The following is a 21,654-nucleotide window of genomic DNA, read 5'->3' on the forward strand; positions in this document are numbered from 1 at the left end:
CAAAAATTAGCGGGGCGTGGAGGCAGGCGCCTGTAATCCCAGCTACTCGGGAGGCTGAGGCAGGAGAATCGCTTGAACCCGGGAGGTGGAGGTTGTAGTGAGCTGAGATCATGCCATTGCACTCCAGGCTGGGTGACAAGAGCGAGACTTCGTCTCAAAAAAACAAACAAACAAACAAACAAAAAAAAATGTAAAAGAAAGGCCAGGCATGGTGGCTCACGCCTGTAATCCCAACACTTTGGGAAGCCAAGGCAGGAGGATCACTTGAAGCCAGAAGTTTGAAACCAGCCTGAGCAACATAGCAAGACCCCATCTCTATAAAAAATGTTTTTAAATTAGCCAGGTGTGGTGGCACATGCCTGCAGTTCCAGCCACTCAAGGTTGGAGGATCCCTTTTGCCCCCAGGAGTTCAAGTCTGCTGTGAGCTATGATCGCACCAACTGCACTCCAGCCTGAACAACAAAACAACACCCTGTCTCTAAAAATAAAAATTTTCGGCCGGGCGCAGTGGCTCAAGCCTGTAATCCCAGCACTTTGGGAGGCCGAGGCGGATGGATCACGAGGTCAGGAGATCGAGACTATCCTGGCTAACATGGTGAAACCCCGTCTCTACTAAAAATACAAAAAAAACCTAGCCGGGCGTGGTGGCGGGCGCCTGTAGTCTCAGCTACTTGGGAGGCTGAGGCGGGAGAATGGCGTGAACCCGGGAGGCGGAGCTTGCAGTGAGCCGAGATCACGCCACTGCACTCCAGCCTGGGAGACACAGCAAGACTCCGTCTCAAAAAAAAAAAAACAGGTAAAAGAAAGAAATTCATTCCCATGTCTTAGTACTTTACTATTAGAAATTTAGCTTAATAAAAATCATAAATTAAAAAAAAAAAAGCTTTGGAGGAGGCAGAAGGAGCCAGGCCAAAAAAAAAAAAAAAAAAGCTTTGTGCACAAATACTTTTAACAACCTCATTTATAACAGAAAATGAACAAATGTAATATCAGGAGTTAATATTATATTTATGAAAACTATGGGCCAGGTGCAGTGGCTTACGCCTGTAATCCCAGCACTTTGGGTGGCCAAGGTGGGTGTATCACTTGAGGTCAGGAGTTCCAGACCAGCCAGGCCAACAAGGTGAAACCCTATCTCTTACTAAAAATACAAAATTAGCCGGGTGTGGTGGCGGGTGCCTGTAATCCCAGCTACTCAGGAGGCTGAGACAGGAGAATTGCTTGAACCTGGCGGGTGGAGGTTGCAGTGAGCCAAGATTGCGCCATTTCACTCCAGCCTGGGTGACACAGTGAGTGAGACTCTGTCTCCAAAAAAAAAAAAAAAAAAAAAGAAGAAAGAAAAGAAAAAACTATGTAATACATAGTTTCATTATAAAAAATATTTTCATATTCACAGTAATTTGCCCAAAATGGTGGCATTTTTGGAGGAAGGGAAATGTCTGCAGAAAGGCATAAGAATGATGAGGACTTATTTTCCATGGAAGAAAGTCAATAGATAATGTCTAAATCTCAAAAAAAAAAAAAAGTAGGAAAATAATCTAATGTGAAAATCTAAAGGAATCTAAAGTCGGAAAATAATGTAATGTGAAAATCTAAAGGAATCTAATGAGGAAAGAGCTAAGAGTTGCATTCCAACCCCAATAGTAGTACTATCTGACTTTCTGAACAATGTATGTGTTCTCATACTTATAAAATTTGGAAATAAAACAAAAGGTCTAAAACTACACAATGACAGAAAATTGCTTCCTATGCTAACTTAAATAACGACAGTACGAGGCCGGGCGCGGTGGCTAACGCCTGTAATCCCAGCACTTTGGGAGGCCAAGGCAGGTGGATTGCCTGACCTCAGGAGTTTGAGACCAGCCTGGGCAACACAGTGAAACCCCATCTCTATTAAAGTACAAAAAATTAGGCGGGCGTGGCGGTGGGTGCCTGTAGACCCAGCTTAAGCCTGAGGCAAGAGAATTGCTTGAACCCAGGAGGCGGATGTTGCAGTGAGCTGAGCTCACGCCACTGCACTCCAGCTCCAGCCTGGGTGACAGAGCGAGACTCTGTCTTCAAAAAATAAATACATAGGCCAGGTGCAGTGGCTCACGCCTGTAATCCCAGCACTTTGGGAGGCTGAGGCGGGCAGATCACCAGGTCAGGAGATCGAGACCATCCTGGCTAACATGGTGAAAGCCTGTCTCTACTAAAAATACAAAAAATTAGCCGGGCGTGGTGGCGGGCGCCTGTAGTCCCAGCTACTCGGGAGGCTGAGGCAGGAGAGTGGCATGAACCTCAGAGGCGGAGCTTGCAGTGAGCTGAGATCACGCCACTGCACTCCAGCCTGGGAGACAGCGAGACTCCGTATCAAAAAATAAATAAATAAATACATCAAAAAATAAATACAGTACAAAACTAGATATGCAAAATGAGCTCACATTAAAACACATGCACAGAACCAAAAACGAGGTTCAGAAAAGGTAAGAACAAGCCCAAGTCCACCACTGTGTTAATGACTATCTCCTGTAGTAGAATTAGATTACTTCTGCATTTCTAAATTTTCTACAAGTTGACACTGCTTTTTTTCTGCCTTACTTCCATTGTGTACTATGATACTGCTTTTATAATGGGAGAAATGCAGCTAATTTTTAAAAGCTATCCTTTTTATTTTATGTATTTATTTATTTTTGAGATGGAGTCTCGCTCTGTCATCCAGGCTGGAGTGCAATGGCACAATGTTGGCTCACTGCAACCTGCACCTCCAAGGTTCACGTGATTATCCTGTCTTAGTCTCCCGAGTAGCTGGGATTATAGGCACCCGCAACCATGCCAACTACTTTTTGTATTTTTTGTAGAGATGGGGTTTCTCCATGTTGGCCAGGCTGGTCTTGAATTCCTGACCTCAACTAATCCACCTGCCTCGGCCTCCCAAAGTGTTGGGATTACAGGCGTGAGCCACCATGCCTAGCCTAAAAGCTATCCCTTTTTAAAGGTACAGCTCCCAGACACAGGTGTTACAGCCCCATGAAGTCCATTTTCAGAATTCTAAACATCGGTATTTGCAGGGCTGTCTGCCCACAGGTACTCCTGGACTGTCCAGGCAGCCCCCTGTTGGGAGAGGAGAGAAGCTAAGCCACAGGACAGCCCTTGCCCCCAACCAGAGACTACAATAGGACCAGGCAGAGGCCATGTCCAGCTGCGTGCCTTCACCATAGGGGGGAAAGGTGACCTCTTGGCCTAATAGAAGAACTTGAAATCCTCTGGGATGGGGGAGGAGAGGAAGACAGAAATGTTATTAACTGCATCCTCTGAATTTTTTATAAAAACAATGATATGGACTTGTCACCTATCTAGGGATGAGAGAACAGGAGAGGAGCACTGGGTCCAGCCTGTGGGTCCCGTGTGTTGGACATGGCAAGGCATCTGGAGTCTTCGGTCTCCCTTTCTACATATGGCAGATGAGTCACACCTTAGGGTGGGGGAGAGTGGTAGTAGGAGAAAAGCAGGTTGGGGGCCAGCACTTGGTGTGTATCCAGACTCTCCCCTGCTTCGGGCCTTCATTTCCCTGCCTTAAGAACAACTAGGCCGGGCGCGGTGGCTCACATCTGTAATCCCAGCATTTGAGAGGCAGAGGCGGGCGGAATACGAGGTCAGGAGTTTGAGATCAGCCTGGCCAACATGATGAAACCCTGTCTCTACTAAAGATACAAAAAATTAGCTGGGCGTGGTGGCACATGCCTGTAATCTCAGCTACTCGGGAGGCTGGGGCAGGAGAATCGCTTGAACTCAGGAGGCAGAGGATGCAGTGAGTTGAGATCACACCATTGCACCCCAGCCTGGGTGACAGGGTGAGACTCTGAATAAAAAAAACAACAACAAAAAAAACCAAACCCTTATCTGTGGAGGTTGGTGCTCAACAACAGCTTGGGCCAGACTGCCTGCCTGGGTTCAATCCTCACTCTGCCACTTATTAGCTGAGTAATATCCAGAGAGCCTGTGCCTCAGTTTTCTCATCTATAAAATGGGATGACAACCGTACCTACCTTATAGCACTATAGTAAGGATAGAGATGGAACAGTTCCTGGCACTGAAGAAGCACTTTTTTTTTTTTTTTTTTTTTTTGAGACAGAGTCTGGCTCTGTTGCCCAGGCTAGAGAGTGCAATGGCACAATCTCGGCTCACTGCAACCTCTGCCTCCCGGGTTCAAGCAATTATCCTGCCTCAGCCTCTGGAGTAGCTGGGATTACAGGCGCACGCCACCACGCCCGGCTAATTTTTTTTCGTATTTTTAGTAGAGACGGAGTTTCACCATGTTAACGAGGCTGATCTCGATCTCCTGACCTCGTGATCTGCCCTCCTCGGCCTCCCAAAGTGCTGGGATTACAGGTGTGAGCCACCGTGCCCGGCCCTAAAGAAGTATTTTATAAGAGGTACCTTCTACTACCACCACTACTATTACTATTATTTCCCATACCCAGGTTTTAGGAATGCAGCCTGGACTCTCCTTCCTATGCTAGCACAACTCAAATGTTCCGTTGAGTCCATTATCCTCCTTGTTTAAAAATGGGGAACCCCGGCTGGGCACAGTGGCTCAAGCTTGCAATCCCAGCACTTTGTGAGGCTAAAGCAGGCGGATCACCTGAGGTTGGGAGTTCAAGACCAGCCTGACCAACATGCAGAAACCCCATCTCAACTAAAAATACAAAGTTAGCCGGGTGAGGTGGTGCATGCCTGTAATCCCAGCTACTCAGGAGGCTGAGGCAGGAGAATTGCTTGATCTTAGCAGTGAGCCAAGATCGCGCCATTACACTCCACCCTGGGTAACAAGAGTGAAATTCTGTCTCAAAAAAAAAAAAGAAAAGAAAGAAAATGGAGGCCGGGCGCGGTGGCTCAAGCCTGTAATCCCAGCACTTTGGGAGGCTGAGATGGGCGGATCACGAGGTCAGGAGATCGAGAGACGATCCCGGCTAACACGGTGAAACCCCGTCTCTACTAAAAAATACAAAAAAATAGCCGGGCGAGGTGGCGGGCGCCTGTAGTCCCAGCTACTCAGGAGGCTGAGGCAGGAGAATGGCGTAAACCCGGGAGGCGGAGCTTGCAGTGAGCTGAGATCCGGCCACTGCACTCCAGCCTGGGTGACAGAGCAAGACTCCGTCTCAAAAAAAAAAAAAAAGAAAGAAAGAAAATGGGGGACCTAGAAAATCACTGCATCTTCTAAGACTCCGTTTAAGTCCCACCTTCTTCCAAAAAGTCTTCTCAGATCTTTCCAGCCCTTGGGTATCATCCCCTCCTTTTGATACCACTTGTCTGTTCCATTGGCTCTGTGACTGCTCACCCCCTAGTGACACATCTTAGTCTCTTCATATGTCATTCCCCTAACTAGATGGCAAGTCCTTTGAAAGCCAGGACCCTGTTTGTACACCTGTGGGTGCCCCCAGCACTGACACCTAATAGGAATTGAATGAAGGTTTGGTTGGTTGGTTGACCAGGAGCCAAAGCTTTCAGTTCCTGCCCAGGCTCCTCCCCACAGGCTCTTCCTCTCCTGCCCCAACTCAGGAATCCTCAGAACAGGGTGCTATACAGCATTAGGAGCAGAGTCTGGAGGGAGAAACATTAGTGATACTAGGGTGAGGGGCTCAGTGCCAACCTGACGACAAGACTCCATCCTTCCAGGTAAGATGCAGACACCCTGCACTTCCACAAACCTCACACTGAGGAGGCAGCTAGAGAGAGGCATTCTTCCCAGAAAGGGAAAAGGAAGGCCTCAATTTTTTCTGCTAACAAGAAGATAGCCAGGCACGGTGGCTCATGTCTGTAATCCTAGCACTTTGGGAGGCCAAGGCAGGTGGATCACTTGAGGTCAGGAGTTCAAGACCAGCCTGACCAACATGGTGAAACTCTGACTCTACTAAAAATGCAAAAAAACAATTAGCCGGGTGTGGTGGTGCACACCTGTAACCCCAGCTACTCAGGAGCCTGAGATGGGAGAATTGCTTGAACCCGGGAGGCAGAGGATGCAGTGAGCCAAAATCACACTACTGCACTGCAGCCTGGGATTCAGAGCAAGACCCTATGTCAAAAAAAAAAAAAAGAGGTGGCCAGACGCGGTGGCTCACACCTATAATCCCAGCACTTTGGGAGGCCAAGGTGGCTAGATCACAAGGTCAGGAGTTTGAGACCAGCCTGGCCAACATGGTGAAACCCCATCTCTACTAAAAATACAAAAATTAGCTGGGTGCAGTAGCAGGCACCCGTAATCCCAGCTATTCAGGAGGCTGAGGCAGGAGAATCATTTGAACCTGGGAGGCGGAGGTTGCAGTGAGCCGAGATCACGCCACTGCACTCTACCCTGGGCGACAGAGCAAGACTCCATCTCAAAAAAAAAAGAGGTGGCAGGACTAGATCAGTGGTTTCCCAACCATTATTCCGGTAAAGGTTAGAGAGAACAGAGGGTTTTATGCCCCACCAATGGCCGGGCATGGTGGCTCATGCCTGCAATCCCAGCTCTTTGGGAGGCTGAGGCGGGCAGATCACCTGAGGTCAGGAGACCAGCCTGGCCAACATGGCAAAACCCTATCTCTACTAAAAATACAAAAAATTAGCCAGGCATGATGGTGGGGGCCTGTAATCCCAGCTACTCAGGAGGCTGAGGTGGGAGAATCATTTGAACCTGGGAGACAGAGATTGCAGTGAGCTGAGATCGCACCACTGCAGTCCAGCCTGGGCAACAGAATAAGACTCCATCTCAGAAACAAAACAAAACAAAACAAAACAAACAAAACAAAACCCACCCAATGAGCTGATATCTAAGGTCTTTTCTATACTAGTATTGCATTATTGAAGGCTGGAGTGGCTGGAGTGGCTGGAGAGCAGCTGGAGAGCAGCTGAATGGGCTTACTCTGCCCTGCCCCCTACCCCACTGAGCTGCCCTGGTTTATGAGGACCATTGGCTCCCAAGATCCAGACACAAGAAGCATCTGAGAGACAGCTGCTCCTGCCAGCAAAGCCCCTGGCTGCCAAGCCCCGATGAGGTAACCGCTGTCTATTCACCCTTCACTGGGAAACATGCATGTCAGAGGGAGGTGGGCGATATGTCACCTACTCATGGGCATTCAACCATTTCTCCTAGAAGCTCCAGCCTCTAACTTCTCCGTTCACCTGGGTTGGAGGTAGAGGGCAAGTGAGTCTCCTGAGAAGCTTCTGCAGCCATCAAAGCAGGGGTGGACACTGACCAAAGGCAACTTGGCCAATCTATCCTCCACTCGCTACTTTGTCCTGCCCAGTTTCACTTGTGGGACTCTTTTATTTTATTTTATTTTATTTTATTTTATTTTATTTTATTTTATTTTATTTTATTTTGAGAAAGGGTCTCGCTCTGTCACCCAGGCTGGAATGCAGTGGTGCGATCTCGGCTCACTGCAACCTCCGCCTCCCAGGCTCAAACAATTCACCTGCCTGGGCCTCCTGAGTAGCTGGAATTACAGGCGTGCACCACCATGCCTGGCTAATTTTTGTATTTTCAGTAGAGACAGGGTTTCACCATGTTGGCCAGGCTGGTCTCGAACTCCTGACCTCAAGTGATCTGCCTACCTCAGCCTCCCAAAGTGCTGGGATTACAGGCGTGAACCACTGTGCCTGGCCTTATTTTTTGTAGTTTTTGTAGAGACTGGGTTTCACCACGTTGCCCAGGCTGGTCTCAAACTCTGGAGCTCAAGCAATCCACCTACCTCAGCCTCCCAAAGTGCTGGGATTACAGGTGTGAGCCACCATATCTGGCCCTCACTTCTGCGACTCCATAGAGGCCATCTCTTCTGCCTGAAGTACTACTGCTTTCACTTCCAAACTCTCAACAGGATCCATACTCCAAGAAGTCTTCCTAGATTCAGGCCTCCAGCAATCAAGTGGCACTGTGAATTTCCACACCACACTCATACTCAGAAAATTCCAACTAAACGTGCCTACTCCGAACCTATCCTGGTCCAGCCTATTCTGAACACAGCTGCCATTAATAATTTAAACCCAGGCTGGGCACAGTGGCTCAAGTCTGTAATCCCCCCAAAAAAAAAATCTCAAAAAAAAAAAAATTTAAACCCAAATATTCAAATATAAATAAAGAGACAGGGGCCCGGCATGGTGGCTCACGTCTGTAATCCCAGCACTTTGGGAGGCCAAGGCAGCAGATCACTTGAGGCCAGTTCAAGACCAGCCTGGCCAATATGGCGAAACCCCATCAGTACTAAAAATACAAAGGTTGGCTGGGCATGGTGGCTCACCCTTATAATCCCAGCAGTTTGGGAGGCTGAGGCGAGCGGATCACTGGAGGTCAAGAGTTGGAGACCAGCCTAGCCAACATGGTGAAACCCTGTCTCTACTAAAAGTACAAAAATTAGCCGAGCATGGTGGTGGGCGCCTGTAATCTCAGCTACTTGGGAGGTTGAGGCAGGAGAATTGCTTGAACCTGGGAGGTGGATATTGCAGTGAGCCGAGATCGCGCCACTGTACTCCAGCCTGGGCGACAAGAGCAGAACTCCATCTCAAAAAATAAAATAAAAATAAAAATAATAACGGCCGGGCATGGTGGCCCACACCTATAATCCCAGCACTTTGGGAGGCTGAGACGGGCAGATCACCTGAGATCAGGAGTTCAAGATTAGCCTGACCAACATGGAGAAACCCCATCTCTACTAAAAATACAAAATTAGCCAGACGTGGTGGTGCATGCCTGTAATACCAGCTACTCAGGAGGCTGAGGAAGGAAAATCACTTCAACCCAGGAGGCGGAGGTTGCAGTGAGCTGAGGTCGCGCCATTGCATTCCAGCCTGGGCAACAACAGTGAAACTCCGTCTCAAAAAATAAATAAACAAAAATAAAATAAATAAAAATACAAAATTTAGCCGAGCATGGTGGTGGGCGCCTGTAATCCCAGCTACTCAGGAGGCTGAGACACAAAAATCACTTGAACCCAGGAGGCAGAGGTTGCAGTGAGCCGAGACACTCCAGCCTGGGCAACAAAGCAAGAGTGTCTCAAAAATAAATAAATAAATAAATAAATAAATAAATAAATAAAGAGATAGAAATATAATTTAAGCACTATAGAAAGTATTTAATAGAAAGATGAAACATACAATTAACAGAAAAACTGCAAAGATTAAATGTTATATTTCTTTTGCATAATGAATTAACTGGCCTAATAAATGAAGATCATTTTAGTTTAAAATCCCAAAAATCACAGAGGCCTTCTCTCCAGTGGTGACGTCTAGAGCTCCATCTAGTGTTGCTTAATTCTTTCCTTCCTTCAATTATTAACTGAACATCATGCTAAGCATTAAAGATTAAACGTTTATATGCAAATTCTATACCATAAAAAAAAATTTTAAAGGTGACTAAAACATGGCCCTTGCCATCAAAGAGCTCACAGTCCACTAGGCAGGACAGACACAAATGCAGCTAACTGAACAAAGAAAATGCAAGAACAGAGAGGGCTGAGCTGCAAACTCTGCCTGGAAGAATTAGGGAAGATATCCCTGAAGAGGTGGCTTTTGATTTGGTTTTTATTATTTTTTTCTTTTTTGGCTCTTAAAAAATAAACATGAGTTTAAATGGCCAGGTACAGTGGCTCGTGCCTGTAATCCCAGCACTTTGGGAGGCCGAGGCAGGCGGATCATGAGGTCAAGTGATCGAGACTATCCTGGCCAACATGGTGAAACCTCATCTCTACTAAAAAAAAAAAAAAAAAAAAAAAGAAAACTTAGGAGGGCATGGTGGCGCATGCCTGTAGTCCCAGCTACTTGGGAGGCTGAGGCAGGAGAATCGCTTGAACCTGGGAGGCGGGGGTTGCAGTGAGCCGAGATCACGCCACTGCACTCCAGCCTAGGCAACAGAGTGAGACTCCATCTCAAAAAAAAGGAAAGAATAAACATGAGTTTAATAGGCAAAAAAAGACACAGGCGAAATAAAGCAGTCCAGACCAGTGGAACTGCATCTGTGAGCATCCTGAGTCATATAAAGGGGTTGTCATATCAGAAGACAGGAAGTTGGGCAGGGCACAGTAGCTCACACCTGTAATCCCAGCACTTTCAGAGGCCAAGGCAGGAGGATTGTTTCAGTCCAGGAATTCAAGACCAGCCTTGGCAACACAGTAAGAACCTATCTCTACAAAAAATACAAAACTTAGCTGAGCACAGTGGCTCGTGCCTGCAGTCCCAGCTACTCAGGAGGCTGAGATGAAAAGATCCCTTGAGCCCAAGAGGTTGAGGCTGCAGTGAGCCATGACTGTACCACTGTACTCCAGCCTGGGGAACACAGTGAGATCCTATCTCCAAAATAAATAAATAAATAAATAAATAAATAAAAATATGGGAAGTTCGGTGGGACACAAAGCCAGGACTAACGCTAGAAGAAGAGTGGGGCCAGCTCAGAGGGGTTGAGGGTGCCATGCTAGTGAGTTTGGATTTTAACTTGTAAGCAGTGAGATGCCAAAACAGGTTTTTAAGTAGAGGACTGATAAGACCAAGAAGGTTTTTAGAGTAACAACTCTGGCCTCAGAGAGGACAGGCTGAAGTGGGGGAAAATTTATTCCTCCCTCTGTCCCTACTCCAGACTCAGGACAGGGCTCAGCACGTACAGGAGTCTATGACACTAAATTTTTATTTTTATTTTTTTGAGATGGAGTTTTGCTCTTGTTGCCCAGGCTGGAGTGCAATGGCGTGATCTTGGCTCACCGCAACCTCCATCTCCCGGGTTCAAGCGATTCTCATGCCTCAGCCTCCCCAGTAGCTGAGATTACAGGCTGGAATTACAGGTGTGCACCACCATCCCTGGCTAATTTTTGTATTATTAGTAGAGATGGGGTTTCACCATGTTGGCCAGGCTGGTCTCGAACTCCCAACCTCAGGTGATCCACCCGCCTCAGCCTCCCAAAGTGCTGGGATTACAGGCATGAGGACATTGAATTTTTTTCTCCAAGGACAGATCAGGAAAGACCCTTACCTGCAGAGGCAGGTCAACAGTGTCTGATCTGATATCCCGAGGCTCCTTTCCATTCTAGGATTTATTTCTAGAATCTTAGAGCTAGCAGTATCACTTCATTAAAGACCACAAGAGACTCCAGAGTCACACAGACCTAGGTTGAATTCCAGCTCTGCCTTACTGCCTTACTGGCTGAATAAAGCTACTTAACATTTCCTTTTTTTTTTTTTTTGAGACAGAGTCTTGCTCTCTCCCCCAAGCTGGAGTGCAGTGGCACAATCTCGGCTCACTGCAACCTCCACCTCCCAGGTTCAAGCAATTCTCCTGCCTCAGCCTCCCGAGTAGCTGGACCACGCCTGGCTAATTTTTGTATTTTGAGTAGAGACAGCGTTTCACCATGTTGGCCAGGCTAGTCTCCAACTCCTGACCTCAGGTGATCCGTCCTCCTCGGCCTCCCAAAGTGCTGGGATTACAGGCATGAGCCACTGTGCCCAGTTAATATTTCTAAGCCTCAATTTCATCTATGAAATGGGAATAATAATAATAAAGGGATCTCAGGGGAGTATTGTGAAGGTTAAATGAGACAATGCATGCAAAGTACTTAGCACGGTGCCTGGTACATAGTATTGCACAGTATTCTGTCCCTTGCCCCCTTCCCCCACCAAATTCATGTCCACCTAGAATCTGTGAATGTGACCTTACTTGGAAACAGGGTCTTTGCAGATGTCATCAAGTTAAAATGAGATCATACTAGATTGGGGTGAAACCTAAGTCCAATATGACTGGTGTCCTTACAAGAGGAAAATTTGGACAGAGACAGAGACACATGGAGGAGAATGCTGTGTGAACACAGAGGCGAGATTAAAGCGATGCATCTACAAGGAATGCCAAAGATGGTCAAAAGCCACCGGAATCTAGGAGAGAGATGTGGAACGGATTCTTCCTTAGAACCTCTGAAGGACATGGCCCTGCCGACACTAATTTTACAACTTTTGGCCTCCAGAGCTGAGAGAGAATATATTTCTGTTTTTTTGTTTGTTTGTTTTTTGAGACGGAGTTTCACTCTTGTCGCCAAGGCTGGAGTGCAATGGCACGATCTCCATTCACTGCAGCCTCCGCCTCCTGGGTTCAAGCAATTCTCCAGCCTCAGCTTCCCCAGTAGTTGGGATAACAGGTGTGCCACCATCACGCTCAGCTAATTTTTTTTTTTTTTTTGAAACGGAGTTTTGTTCTTGTTGCCCACTCTGGAGTGCAATGGTGCGACATCGGCTTACTGCATCCTCTGGCTCCTGGGTTCAAGTGATTCTCCTGCCTCAGCCTCCTGAGTAGCTGAGATTACTATGTTGGTCAGGCTGGTCTCGAACTCCTGACCTCAGGTGATCCACCCGCCTCAACCTCCTAAAGTGCTGGGATGACAGGCATGAGCCACCATGCCCAGTCCAATTTTTGTATTTTTAGTAGAGACAGGGTTTTACCATGTTGGCCAGGCTGCTCTCGAACTCCTGACCTCAGGTGATCCACCCGCCTCAGCCTCCCAAAGTGCTGGGATTACAGGTGTGAGCCATTGGACCTGGCCTATTTCTATTGTTTTAAGCCACCCAATTTGTAGTAATTTGTTTTGTTTTGTTTTGTTTTCTTGAGACAGGGTCTCATTCTGTCACCCAGGCTGGAGTGCAGGGTGCTACGATCATTGCCCACTGCAGCCTTGAACTCCTGGACTCAAGCGATCCTCCACCTCAGCCTCCTGTGTGGCTGGAAGTACAAGTGCACATACCCCCATACCCGGCTAATTTTTTATTTTTTATTTTTTTGTAGAGACAAGGTCTCTGTATGTTGCCTAGGCTGGTGTCAAACTGCTGCCCTCAAGCAATTCTCCCACCTCAGCTTCCCAAAGCATTAGGATTACAGGTGTGAGCCAGTGTGCCTGGCTTATTTGTAGTAGTTTATTATGGCTGCCCTAGGAAACTAACACAAAGTAACTGCTCTATAAAATACACATTAACTGCTATAACTATTAGATCAATTAGAAAGGCTCTGGCAAATGCCTGACAGAGCAAAACTAGCTAGAAGAACCCAAACTTTCAGACAAGAAAAGGGCAAGGGAAAGACTGTGCCAAACAGCTTTTGAAGACCACAGCCTCACATCCTAGCTCGAACTTTTCCAGCATACCCCTGCCATCCCAGACATGAGTACATGTCTAGAAAATCATGGATAATTCTTGCTGCCATCTCATATCTGTGAACCCTGAGCAGCGTTTCATCAAACAGCCCAAGGTGAACTCAACACCCTCCTTTCCCAGATTGCTTGAAATAGACCCATTGTCTTGGGCATATTTGTTTAAAAGGCAGTGAATAAATCATAGCAGCTGATCTCAGCATACTCCTTAACCTGTTCAGGCTTCATTTTCCCATCTATGAACTGATAATGTCAGACCCTAAGGTCCTTTCCAGCTCTAATTTGAAATTGGTGCATCTGTTCATTCACTCGTTCACTCATTCACTCACTAATGCATTCAAATGCTAGGTGCTTCTGCTGTGTCAGGCCCTTCAGGGTGAATGAGAGCCTCATGGAGCTCCTGTGCTAGCTAACACAAGAGACAGCTGATAAAACAATGAATTCACAAGGAATTACTTCATTACAGTCGTGTTTAGGTGCTACCGGCGCTACCAGGCACTGAGGGCCAAAAGAGTAACTAACAGGAGAGCTCGCAAGGGATAGGGTTGGGTGGTCAAAAAAGGCTGCTTTAAGGAAACAACATCCCATCTAAGAACTAAAGAAGTAGGAGCTAGTTAGGCAAAAGGTGGGAACTCCCCATTAAATTGTCCTTCTTCTCCCAGGATTTTCATGACTTAGAAAATCCTGTTTCTTGCTGCTCTCAATGTCAAGTTACCAGCTTCCAACCACCTTCCCTGTGGGTCCCACAAATGTCATCATTCCTGAAAGGGATATTGAGCCCAGAATGTGTCTTCCCAGAAGCATTTACTATGAACCAATTGCACAAGTACACAGAGATAGGAAAGAAGCAATGCAGAATAACATAGCTCCTTCCCTTGGAGTTCACAGTTTGAGAGACACAGATGGGAACAAATGGTCACAGAGCTGAGTGATAAGGATTATTAAAGAGACATTTAGAATACTGCATAAGGGGCCGGGCGCGGTGGCTCAAGCCTGTAATCCCAGCACTTTGGGAGGCCAAGACGGGCGGATCACGAGGTCAGGAGATCGAGACCATCCTGACTAACACGGTGAAACCCCATCTCTACTAAAAAATACAAAAAACTAGCCGGGCGTGGTGGCAGGCGCCTGTAGTCCCAGCTACTCGGGAGGCTGAGGCAGGAGAATGGCGTCAACCCGGGAGGCGGAGCTTGCAGTGAGCTGAGATCCGGCCACTGCACTCCAGCCTGAACGGCAGAGCGAGACTCCGTCTCAAAAAAAAAAAAAAAAAAAAAAAAGAATACTGCATAAGGGCTGGGCACAATGGCTCACACCTGTAATCCCAGTACTTTGGGAGGCTGAGGCAGGTGGATCACCTGAGGTCAGGAGTTCAAGACCAGCCTGGCCAACATGGTGAAACCCCGTCTCTACCAAAAATATAAAAAATTAGCCAGGCATTGTGGCACATGACTGTAATCCCAGCTACTCAGGAGGCTGAGGCAGGAGAATTGCTTGAACCTGGGAGGTGGAGGTTGCAACGAGCCGAGATCGTACCATTGCACTCCAGCCTGGGCAACAAGAGAGAGACTCCATCTCAAAAAAAAAAAAAAAAAGTAGAATACTACATAAGTGCAGAAGAAAGAATAATTACTCTTCTGTGGTCCTCAACTTCCATGTCTATAAAATGGGGAAAACCTACTCTGCTTCTGATTACTTAAATGAGGCCTAAAATGAGGTGTGAAAACTGCTTGTGCCTCTCTAGAGGTGACCTATCAGCAGAAGTACTGAGAAACATCTAAACGCATAGTTAACCCCAAACATATGCTCATCAATCTCTTCTCCCAAAAAACCGTAAGACCTGTCCATAACTAGAGAGCTGTGTTTCCAGTTCTCCTCCATCCCTCTGAACAGTTTAGAGCAGGAGGGAGAAAGCAGAGAAAGCATCGATCACCAGTTTCCAGGTAGGATGTGGTGGATGCTCGCTGTATATGTTCACAAGCTCATTCACCATCCAAAGCATCCCATTGTGCACGCTCGCAAACTTTCATGGATATACTGTATACTTCCTTAAGTCTCTCTCTCTTCTGGTGCTCTCTCGTCTTGCTGTTTATTGCTTTATAGCCCGAGATTGCTAAGCTGCGCTGACCTCTGCTCAGGACTGTCTTTTAGTCATGCTCACATTCAATTGTGACCAAGGGCAGTGGGCCCAGCTGGGCCCAACTCAGGGACACCAGCCCCTCCCAATCTCCTGCCCCACCCAGAGTCATGCTGAAGTCACTTGTTACCCCATCAAGTGTCTGTGGACTTTTCCCCTTCTGCCCAGGATTCCAGAACCTCCAGCTTTTTGCCCCAAGAAAAAGGAATTCTCAACATTCCAAGTTGGTAAGCAGAGAAACAACTTTCATAGGAATCTCTGGGGAGTCTGAAGAACTAGAGAATGTATTTGGTCTATACCAACCAAAGGGAAATCCTGCCTGAGCGAAGTCTGGATGGGCTGTCCAGGTTCCTCCCAGGATATGGAAGCCTTCCCTTCCACCTCACCCCCTGGGATCCCCTACCCCACTAGCCATCATGGAGTTGCGGGTGGCACCTACATCATATCTAAGGCTACGCCTACATTCATTACCTCCTCAGTGTTCTCGCCTCCACCATCCTTGCCCGAGCTGGTAGGCTTGGCTGTGCACTTGGCAACCTTGGGGGGCTCCTGAAAGGAGAAGATGAAGGTAGAGTTAGCAGATGCCAGGGAAAGGGAGAGGTCTTATCTGGCTCCCTTAGATCTTTGTTGCAAATATCCTCTGTCCAGGTTCAATTAGAACCTACCTTGTGCCAAGCTGGGGTAGGTGGAGGGATCTACACAGAAGGAGATTCAGCCCCTCCAAGAGTTTAAAATCTGGTTAGGAAGTTACTCCAAACACACACTAATTCAGCATGAGAGTGCTCCTTCATCTTTCACCTCATTAGGCTGGTGCAGAGGTTGGGTCTGGGAGGGCCTTTGTTCAGGTCAGAACCAGAGTGAGGAGCCTTAAGGAAAAAGCATCAGGGAACAGTTGCTCACTGGCTTCTGGCTAACATGGTCAAAGGGGTGCCGGAGGCTTTCATGCTGGAGTGCAGGGAGTCACCACTCTCCCCTCACAGCTACCTGGAAAGACTGGGAGGCAATTTTTGGATGTCACAGATAGCGCACAGACAACAGGGTGCTACTCGGCATTTAATCAGTAAGGTCCAGGAATGCTAACAGGTACAGAACTGTCCCACCCAAAATGCCAAGAGCACCTCAGTTGACAAGCACTGAGACAGGGATGGGGGTAAAACCTGAACTGTTACAAAGAGTGAGCACTAGTCTGAAGTCTCCTTTGGGAACCTGGCAGCTGGCTCAGAGCCCTGGCCTGCCCAGCATCTCTTCCTATGCTTCGAGCCAAAAAAAGCAACTGCACAGGGACAGGATGGGGAAAATGTGAAAAAGACTTGGGGATTTAGGTCTGGCTGCAAGCTCAACACAAATCATCCATGTGCAGCTCACGTGACCTTCCATCCTGTTAACAGACCTGTGCAAACTGCTTGGCACTGACAGGGCTATCCTGGAGGATCTGGTTCAGTCATGAGCATCAGGCTTGGGAGGGGCCATGACAAATCCTAGTTTTTCTTAGAGGGAAATGCAACCCATACTGGGAGTGGATTCAAAGGCATGTCCCAAGACCAACAGCTGCAGGAACTGGGATAGTTAACAATGGAAGGGAGGAGTCATGAGGGATGGAGAAGCAAGATGGATCTTAAACAAATGAAGGGCTGCCTTGGATGCAACTTGTCCATATGGACCAGAGGCATGAGAGCAAAGGGCTGAAGTTGCAAGTCGGGCTGAAGCTCCAAACAAGAATTTTATCATGGAGCAATGGCACTAAAACTGGCCACCTAGTGAAGCCAAAAGCTCCCTAACCCCTGAGAACATTCAAGCAGGGGCTGGGTGACCTCCTGTAAGGCATGTTGCAAAAGAAATTCAAGCCTTTAATGAGGACTGGAGGATCTTGGAAATTACTTCCAGCTCTGAGATTGTGCAATTCAATAGCAGCCAAGCCCCTTCAGTGAGAAGTGTTAAATCAAGTTATTGTGACTATGGGGGCAAAAGGATTTCAGGGAGAAGAGAGCTCTGTGTGGGCTGGAGTAGGGGGAAGGCTTCTTGGAGGTGGGGAGGAAGAAAGGTGTGGTGTAGAGCAGCTCGATGCAGTGGGGGGAAGGGGTTCCTTCTCTGGGCTGAGCACGCTCCTGCTGTATACTAACCCTGCTGGCCACACTGACCCTTGACAGTGGCTGAGAGCATGGGGTGGAGAGAAATAGGCTGGGGGCAGGGTGCAGGCAGGACACAACATTGAGGTGTCTGCACACACCCCAGACATGAACCCCTTGGACAAAGCTGACCCATCTTCATACATCTCTGATCTCTCTATTAGATCATAAGCTGCTTATTCTTTTGTGTACCCCTCCACCCACCCTACAGCACTCAGCATGATGCCTCAGACATATCTTTCAAAGAATGCGCCTAAGAGAGATCCAGCTGCCTTAGTGTGTGGGTGTGAGTGGGCGTGGAGAAACCAGGCCCACCACCCTTGCTCCCTGGCTCCTGCAGAACAGGTGCAGCACACATACTTCAGCCCAGCTCAGCCATCAAGTGCTGTGTAGAACAGAGGTTAAAAGAACATGTTTGGGCCGGGCACAGTGGCTCACGCCTGTAATCCCAGCACTTTGACAGGCCGAGGTGGGTGGATCACGAGGTCAGGAGTTCAAGACCACCCTGGCCAAGATGGCAAAACCCCGTCTCTACTAAAAATACAAAAAAAATTAGCCAGGCATGGTGGCAGGTGCCTGTAATCTCAGCTGCTTGGGAGGCTGAGGCAGAGAATTGCTTGAACCCAGGAGGCGGAGGCTGCAGTGAGCCGAGACTGCGCCACTGCACTCCAGCCTGGGCAACAGAGTGAGACTCTGTCTCAAAAAAAAAAAAAAAAAAGGCCGGGCACGGTGGCTCACGCCTGTAATCCCAGCACTTTGGGAGGCCGAGGCAGGCAGATCACAAGGTGAGGAATTCAAGACCAGCCTGACTAACATGGTGAAACCCTGTCTCTACTAAAAATAAAAAAAATTAGCCGGGCGTGGTGGCAGGTACCTGTAGTCCCAGCTACTCAGGAGGCTGAGGCAGGAGAATGGCGTGAACCCGGGAGGTGGAGCTTGCAGTGAGCCGAGATCGTGCCACTGCACTCCAGCCTGGGCAACAGAGCGAGACTCCGTCTCAAAAAAAAAAAAAACACGAACATGTTTGGACCCAGCCCTGTGTTTTGGGCCCAACTCTTACTAGCTATATAATCATAGACAAGTTAACTAGACTCTCTAAGCCTCATCTCAGAGAGAGTTTCCTCATCTATTAGATGATGACAATATTAGTACCCTCTTCCCTCAGCACAGTGTTAAGGCACATGAAAACTGTAGTGCTGGTCAATGTTATTACTATTACTATTAACAAGAAAAAAGTCGGAGGGGGCAGGGGCACCCTACTCAGGAAAATAAAAGAGGTAAGTCCCAGAGGAGAACATGAAGGAAGGGGAGAGAGGCGAATCCCTCCAAGAGATTATCTTAGCACCTATCCACTAAGCACCTACTTACTGTGTGAAAAGGAGTTGCCAAACAAAATGAAACTTAGTTATTATCTCAAGGAGGAAGAAAAGGCTTGTCCACAATTAATTCCCATCCAAGGCCAAACACAAAAGGACCATAAATGGCCTACTAAGTGCTCTGCAAATCCAGAAAAGAAAGGAGAGTTCACTCCTGACTGAGGGCTCAGAAACGCTTTAGAGAGGAAACTGTAAAAGATGGCCAGGAGAGAGGAGACAGGTCACAGAAGAACATTAAAGATCCTCCACCCACAGGCATCCAGGCAAACCTCAGTCACACTGTCAACCCCCCTCAGAGCCTGCCAACCCCCCTCAGAGCCTGCCAACCATTGAAGAAGGCCAAATGCAGCTGAAAATCAAGAGCAGAAAAACCTTATAGGGAGGTGAGAGTTATGCCTGGCTCCACGCACCCCAATCCTTCCAACACCTTTTCCCAACCAAACGCTTACACCCATGGTCCTAGCAAGTCTCACTGGGAATTTGTCGTCTTCTTCACAGACTAGTAGGCTATTGCTTTCTGGGGATGGGACAGTATCTAGTCCAACAGATTAAAAATTACAAATGGGTGGGGACCTCACCAGCTTTCCCCGAATTCCATTTCCCTTAGCCCCTGGTGTGGTTGATTTCTGTGTGCATTGTCTACAACTGAGCTACCCAAACCACCTCCACATGCCCACTCCCCAAGGACAGGGCCTGGGTGGGGCACACAACCCTGTCCAGCTCACTACCCCCAGAAGGCTCACCATGTGGTACACCATCACCAACCCTGTACGTAGAACCTCAGGCCCTGAAAGGTTAAGGGGACAACCCAGAATCAGAGCTGCCTGGCAAATACAGAACAACCCCAGGAGAAAAAGTATGATTGAAAAGGTCAGAGATGGCAGCCCAGTAACCCAGCCAATCAGAGGGCAAATGAAAGCAATATACCTCTGGGGTCATCAAGCAGGTGGCCAGAACACCAGGCCAGAGCCAGCCCCCACCAAAAAGGGCCAGCCCCAGGAGAAGAGAAGCTGGGGGAGGCTGGAACTGGTATCCTAGCATCCTTTGTGTGAGTCTGTACCTCAAAGGAACCACACCTCTGAGTCAGACCTCAGCAACAGCAGGAAACAGAGGGTAGAAAAAGGCACGGATGAGGAACAGAGGAAGGCGGTACCAAGGTAGAAGAAGAAGGTGAAAGAAAGCAACATTTAAGAACTGGCCTGTGGGTTCACACCTGTAATCCCAGCACTTTGGCAGGCCGAGGCGGGCAGATCCCCTGAGGTCAGGAGTTCAAGACCAGCCTGACCAACATGGAGAAGCCCCATCTCTACTAAAAATACAAAATTAGCTGGGTGTGGTGGTGCATGCCTGTAATTCCAGCTACTTGGGAGGCTGAGGCAGGAGAATCCCTTGAAGCTGGGAGGCAGAGGTTGTGGTGAGCCGAGAGCGCACCATTGCACTCCAGCCTGGGCAACAACAGCGAAATTCCATCTCAAAAAAAAAGAAAGAAAGAAAGAAAGAAATGGCCTGTGTCAGGACATCATGACAAAGACATAGGTGTTCAGGGGTGGCTGGCCTGCAGGCTAAGAAGAAACAATAATCTGACAGTGAGCGCGAATTCCCAATTTGAAGACGGTGTAGCTCAGGAAAGGCAGAAATTCAGCACCGGTGCAAAAAGAAAAAAAAAAAAAAAAAGGAAAAATGCAAAGGTTATCCTAGGATTAGGAATAAGGATGTGGAGCCTTCTCAGATTTGGAAAGGTGACTGGTTTAGGATGCACCTGGGAGCCAGTTAGGAGGGCTTTGATACAAAAGAGGCCTTTAAGTCAGGAGACCTGATATTGCAGCTGGGCCTCCAGAAGTCTGTGTGACCTTGGACAAGTCCCTTGCCCTGTCGGGGCCTCAGTCTCCTCATCTGTACTATTAGGGATTGCACTGCATGCGCTCAGAGGTCCCTTACAGCACCGTCGTTGTAAGGTTCCATCAACAGAAGGGCTCAGTCCTGCTTACAAGTTTGTGTGTGAAGGAAGAACTAGAGGGAGGGGCCTAGGCCAGATTTGGGTGGAGGAGAGAGAAAGCAGCGCTGTTCTAGGTCAGGGGCTTGGCATGGAAAGAGAAGGGGCCGTAGGGGACTGTGGGGCGGCTGTCCCAGGCGGGTAGGAAGAGGAAAGGGGCTGCTCAGGGCGGGGGGAGGGGGCAATTCTGGAGGAACGTGCAGTTTCAGATGAGGGGCTGCCCAAACCGATGGGACATCGGGGCCAGGGGTGATGGGGGGACAGAAAAAGCAGGACAGTGACCTGGGAATGGGGCAGATCTGGAAGAAGGAGGTTACCCTGGGCCGGGGGTAAGAGAAGGGAAGAAGGGAGGGAGGTGTATGTGGGGGGAGTCTCTCCGGGCAAGGTGGGGGAGCTGTCCTAGCTGCGGCACAAGCTGGGGGTGCTGCCAGTCGCGGGGGCGTAGGGCTGGCCCCAGGAGTCCTGCGGGGGCCGGACGGGAGGGTCAGTCTGGGGCTGTCCCGGGCCTGGCTCCGGCCCCTCCCAGAGCTCCGCGCAGGCTCCAAGGCGGCGGTGCGGGAAAAAGGGCCACGCTCACCTTCTCCTTTTTCAGTTTATAGGGCATCTCGGCCCGTCCGGACCCGGCCCGTCTCCTGCGGCCCCGCTCCGGCTCCGGCTTTGCTCGGCCGCACTCGGCCCGCTCGGCGTCTCTTCGCCACCGCCTGCGCGCAGCGCCCGGGTCGAGCGGTGCCTGCGCCTCCAATTGGCCCGAACTCCTACAAAACTGCCTGACAACCAGGCGCCGCCTCCTCGGATTGGTCATTGGAGCCAAGCTGCTTCCTTTTTTTCTTATTGGAAAGAAATAGTACAAACCGCCAGGGTTCGGCTTCCAGAATTGGCTGAAGTGGGTGGTCCC

At 48.6% G+C, this 21,654-nt stretch overlaps 1 protein-coding gene across 4 annotated transcripts in view; it reads right to left on the minus strand.

Moving 5' to 3' along the window:
- The window catches only part of PPP2R5D (protein phosphatase 2 regulatory subunit B'delta), a 28,014-nt gene extending 6,562 nt beyond the window's left edge, over positions 1-21,452 (minus strand). For all 4 annotated transcript variants that reach the window (XM_077999916.1, XM_028847548.2, XM_028847549.2 and 1 more), the window contains exons 1-2: positions 21,337-21,452; positions 15,736-15,813 (exon numbers count right to left, since the gene is read on the minus strand). In XM_077999916.1, the coding sequence (XP_077856042.1) occupies positions 15,736-15,813; positions 21,337-21,363 (105 nt within the window). In that variant the 5' untranslated portion in view covers positions 21,364-21,452. The remainder of the gene's footprint in view (positions 1-15,735; positions 15,814-21,336) is intronic.
- Between the last annotated feature and the right edge of the window lie 202 nt (positions 21,453-21,654).

The sequence above is a fragment of the Macaca mulatta genome, chromosome 4, assembly GCF_049350105.2.
Source record: "Macaca mulatta isolate MMU2019108-1 chromosome 4, T2T-MMU8v2.0, whole genome shotgun sequence".
Lineage (NCBI taxonomy): Eukaryota > Metazoa > Chordata > Mammalia > Primates > Cercopithecidae > Macaca > Macaca mulatta.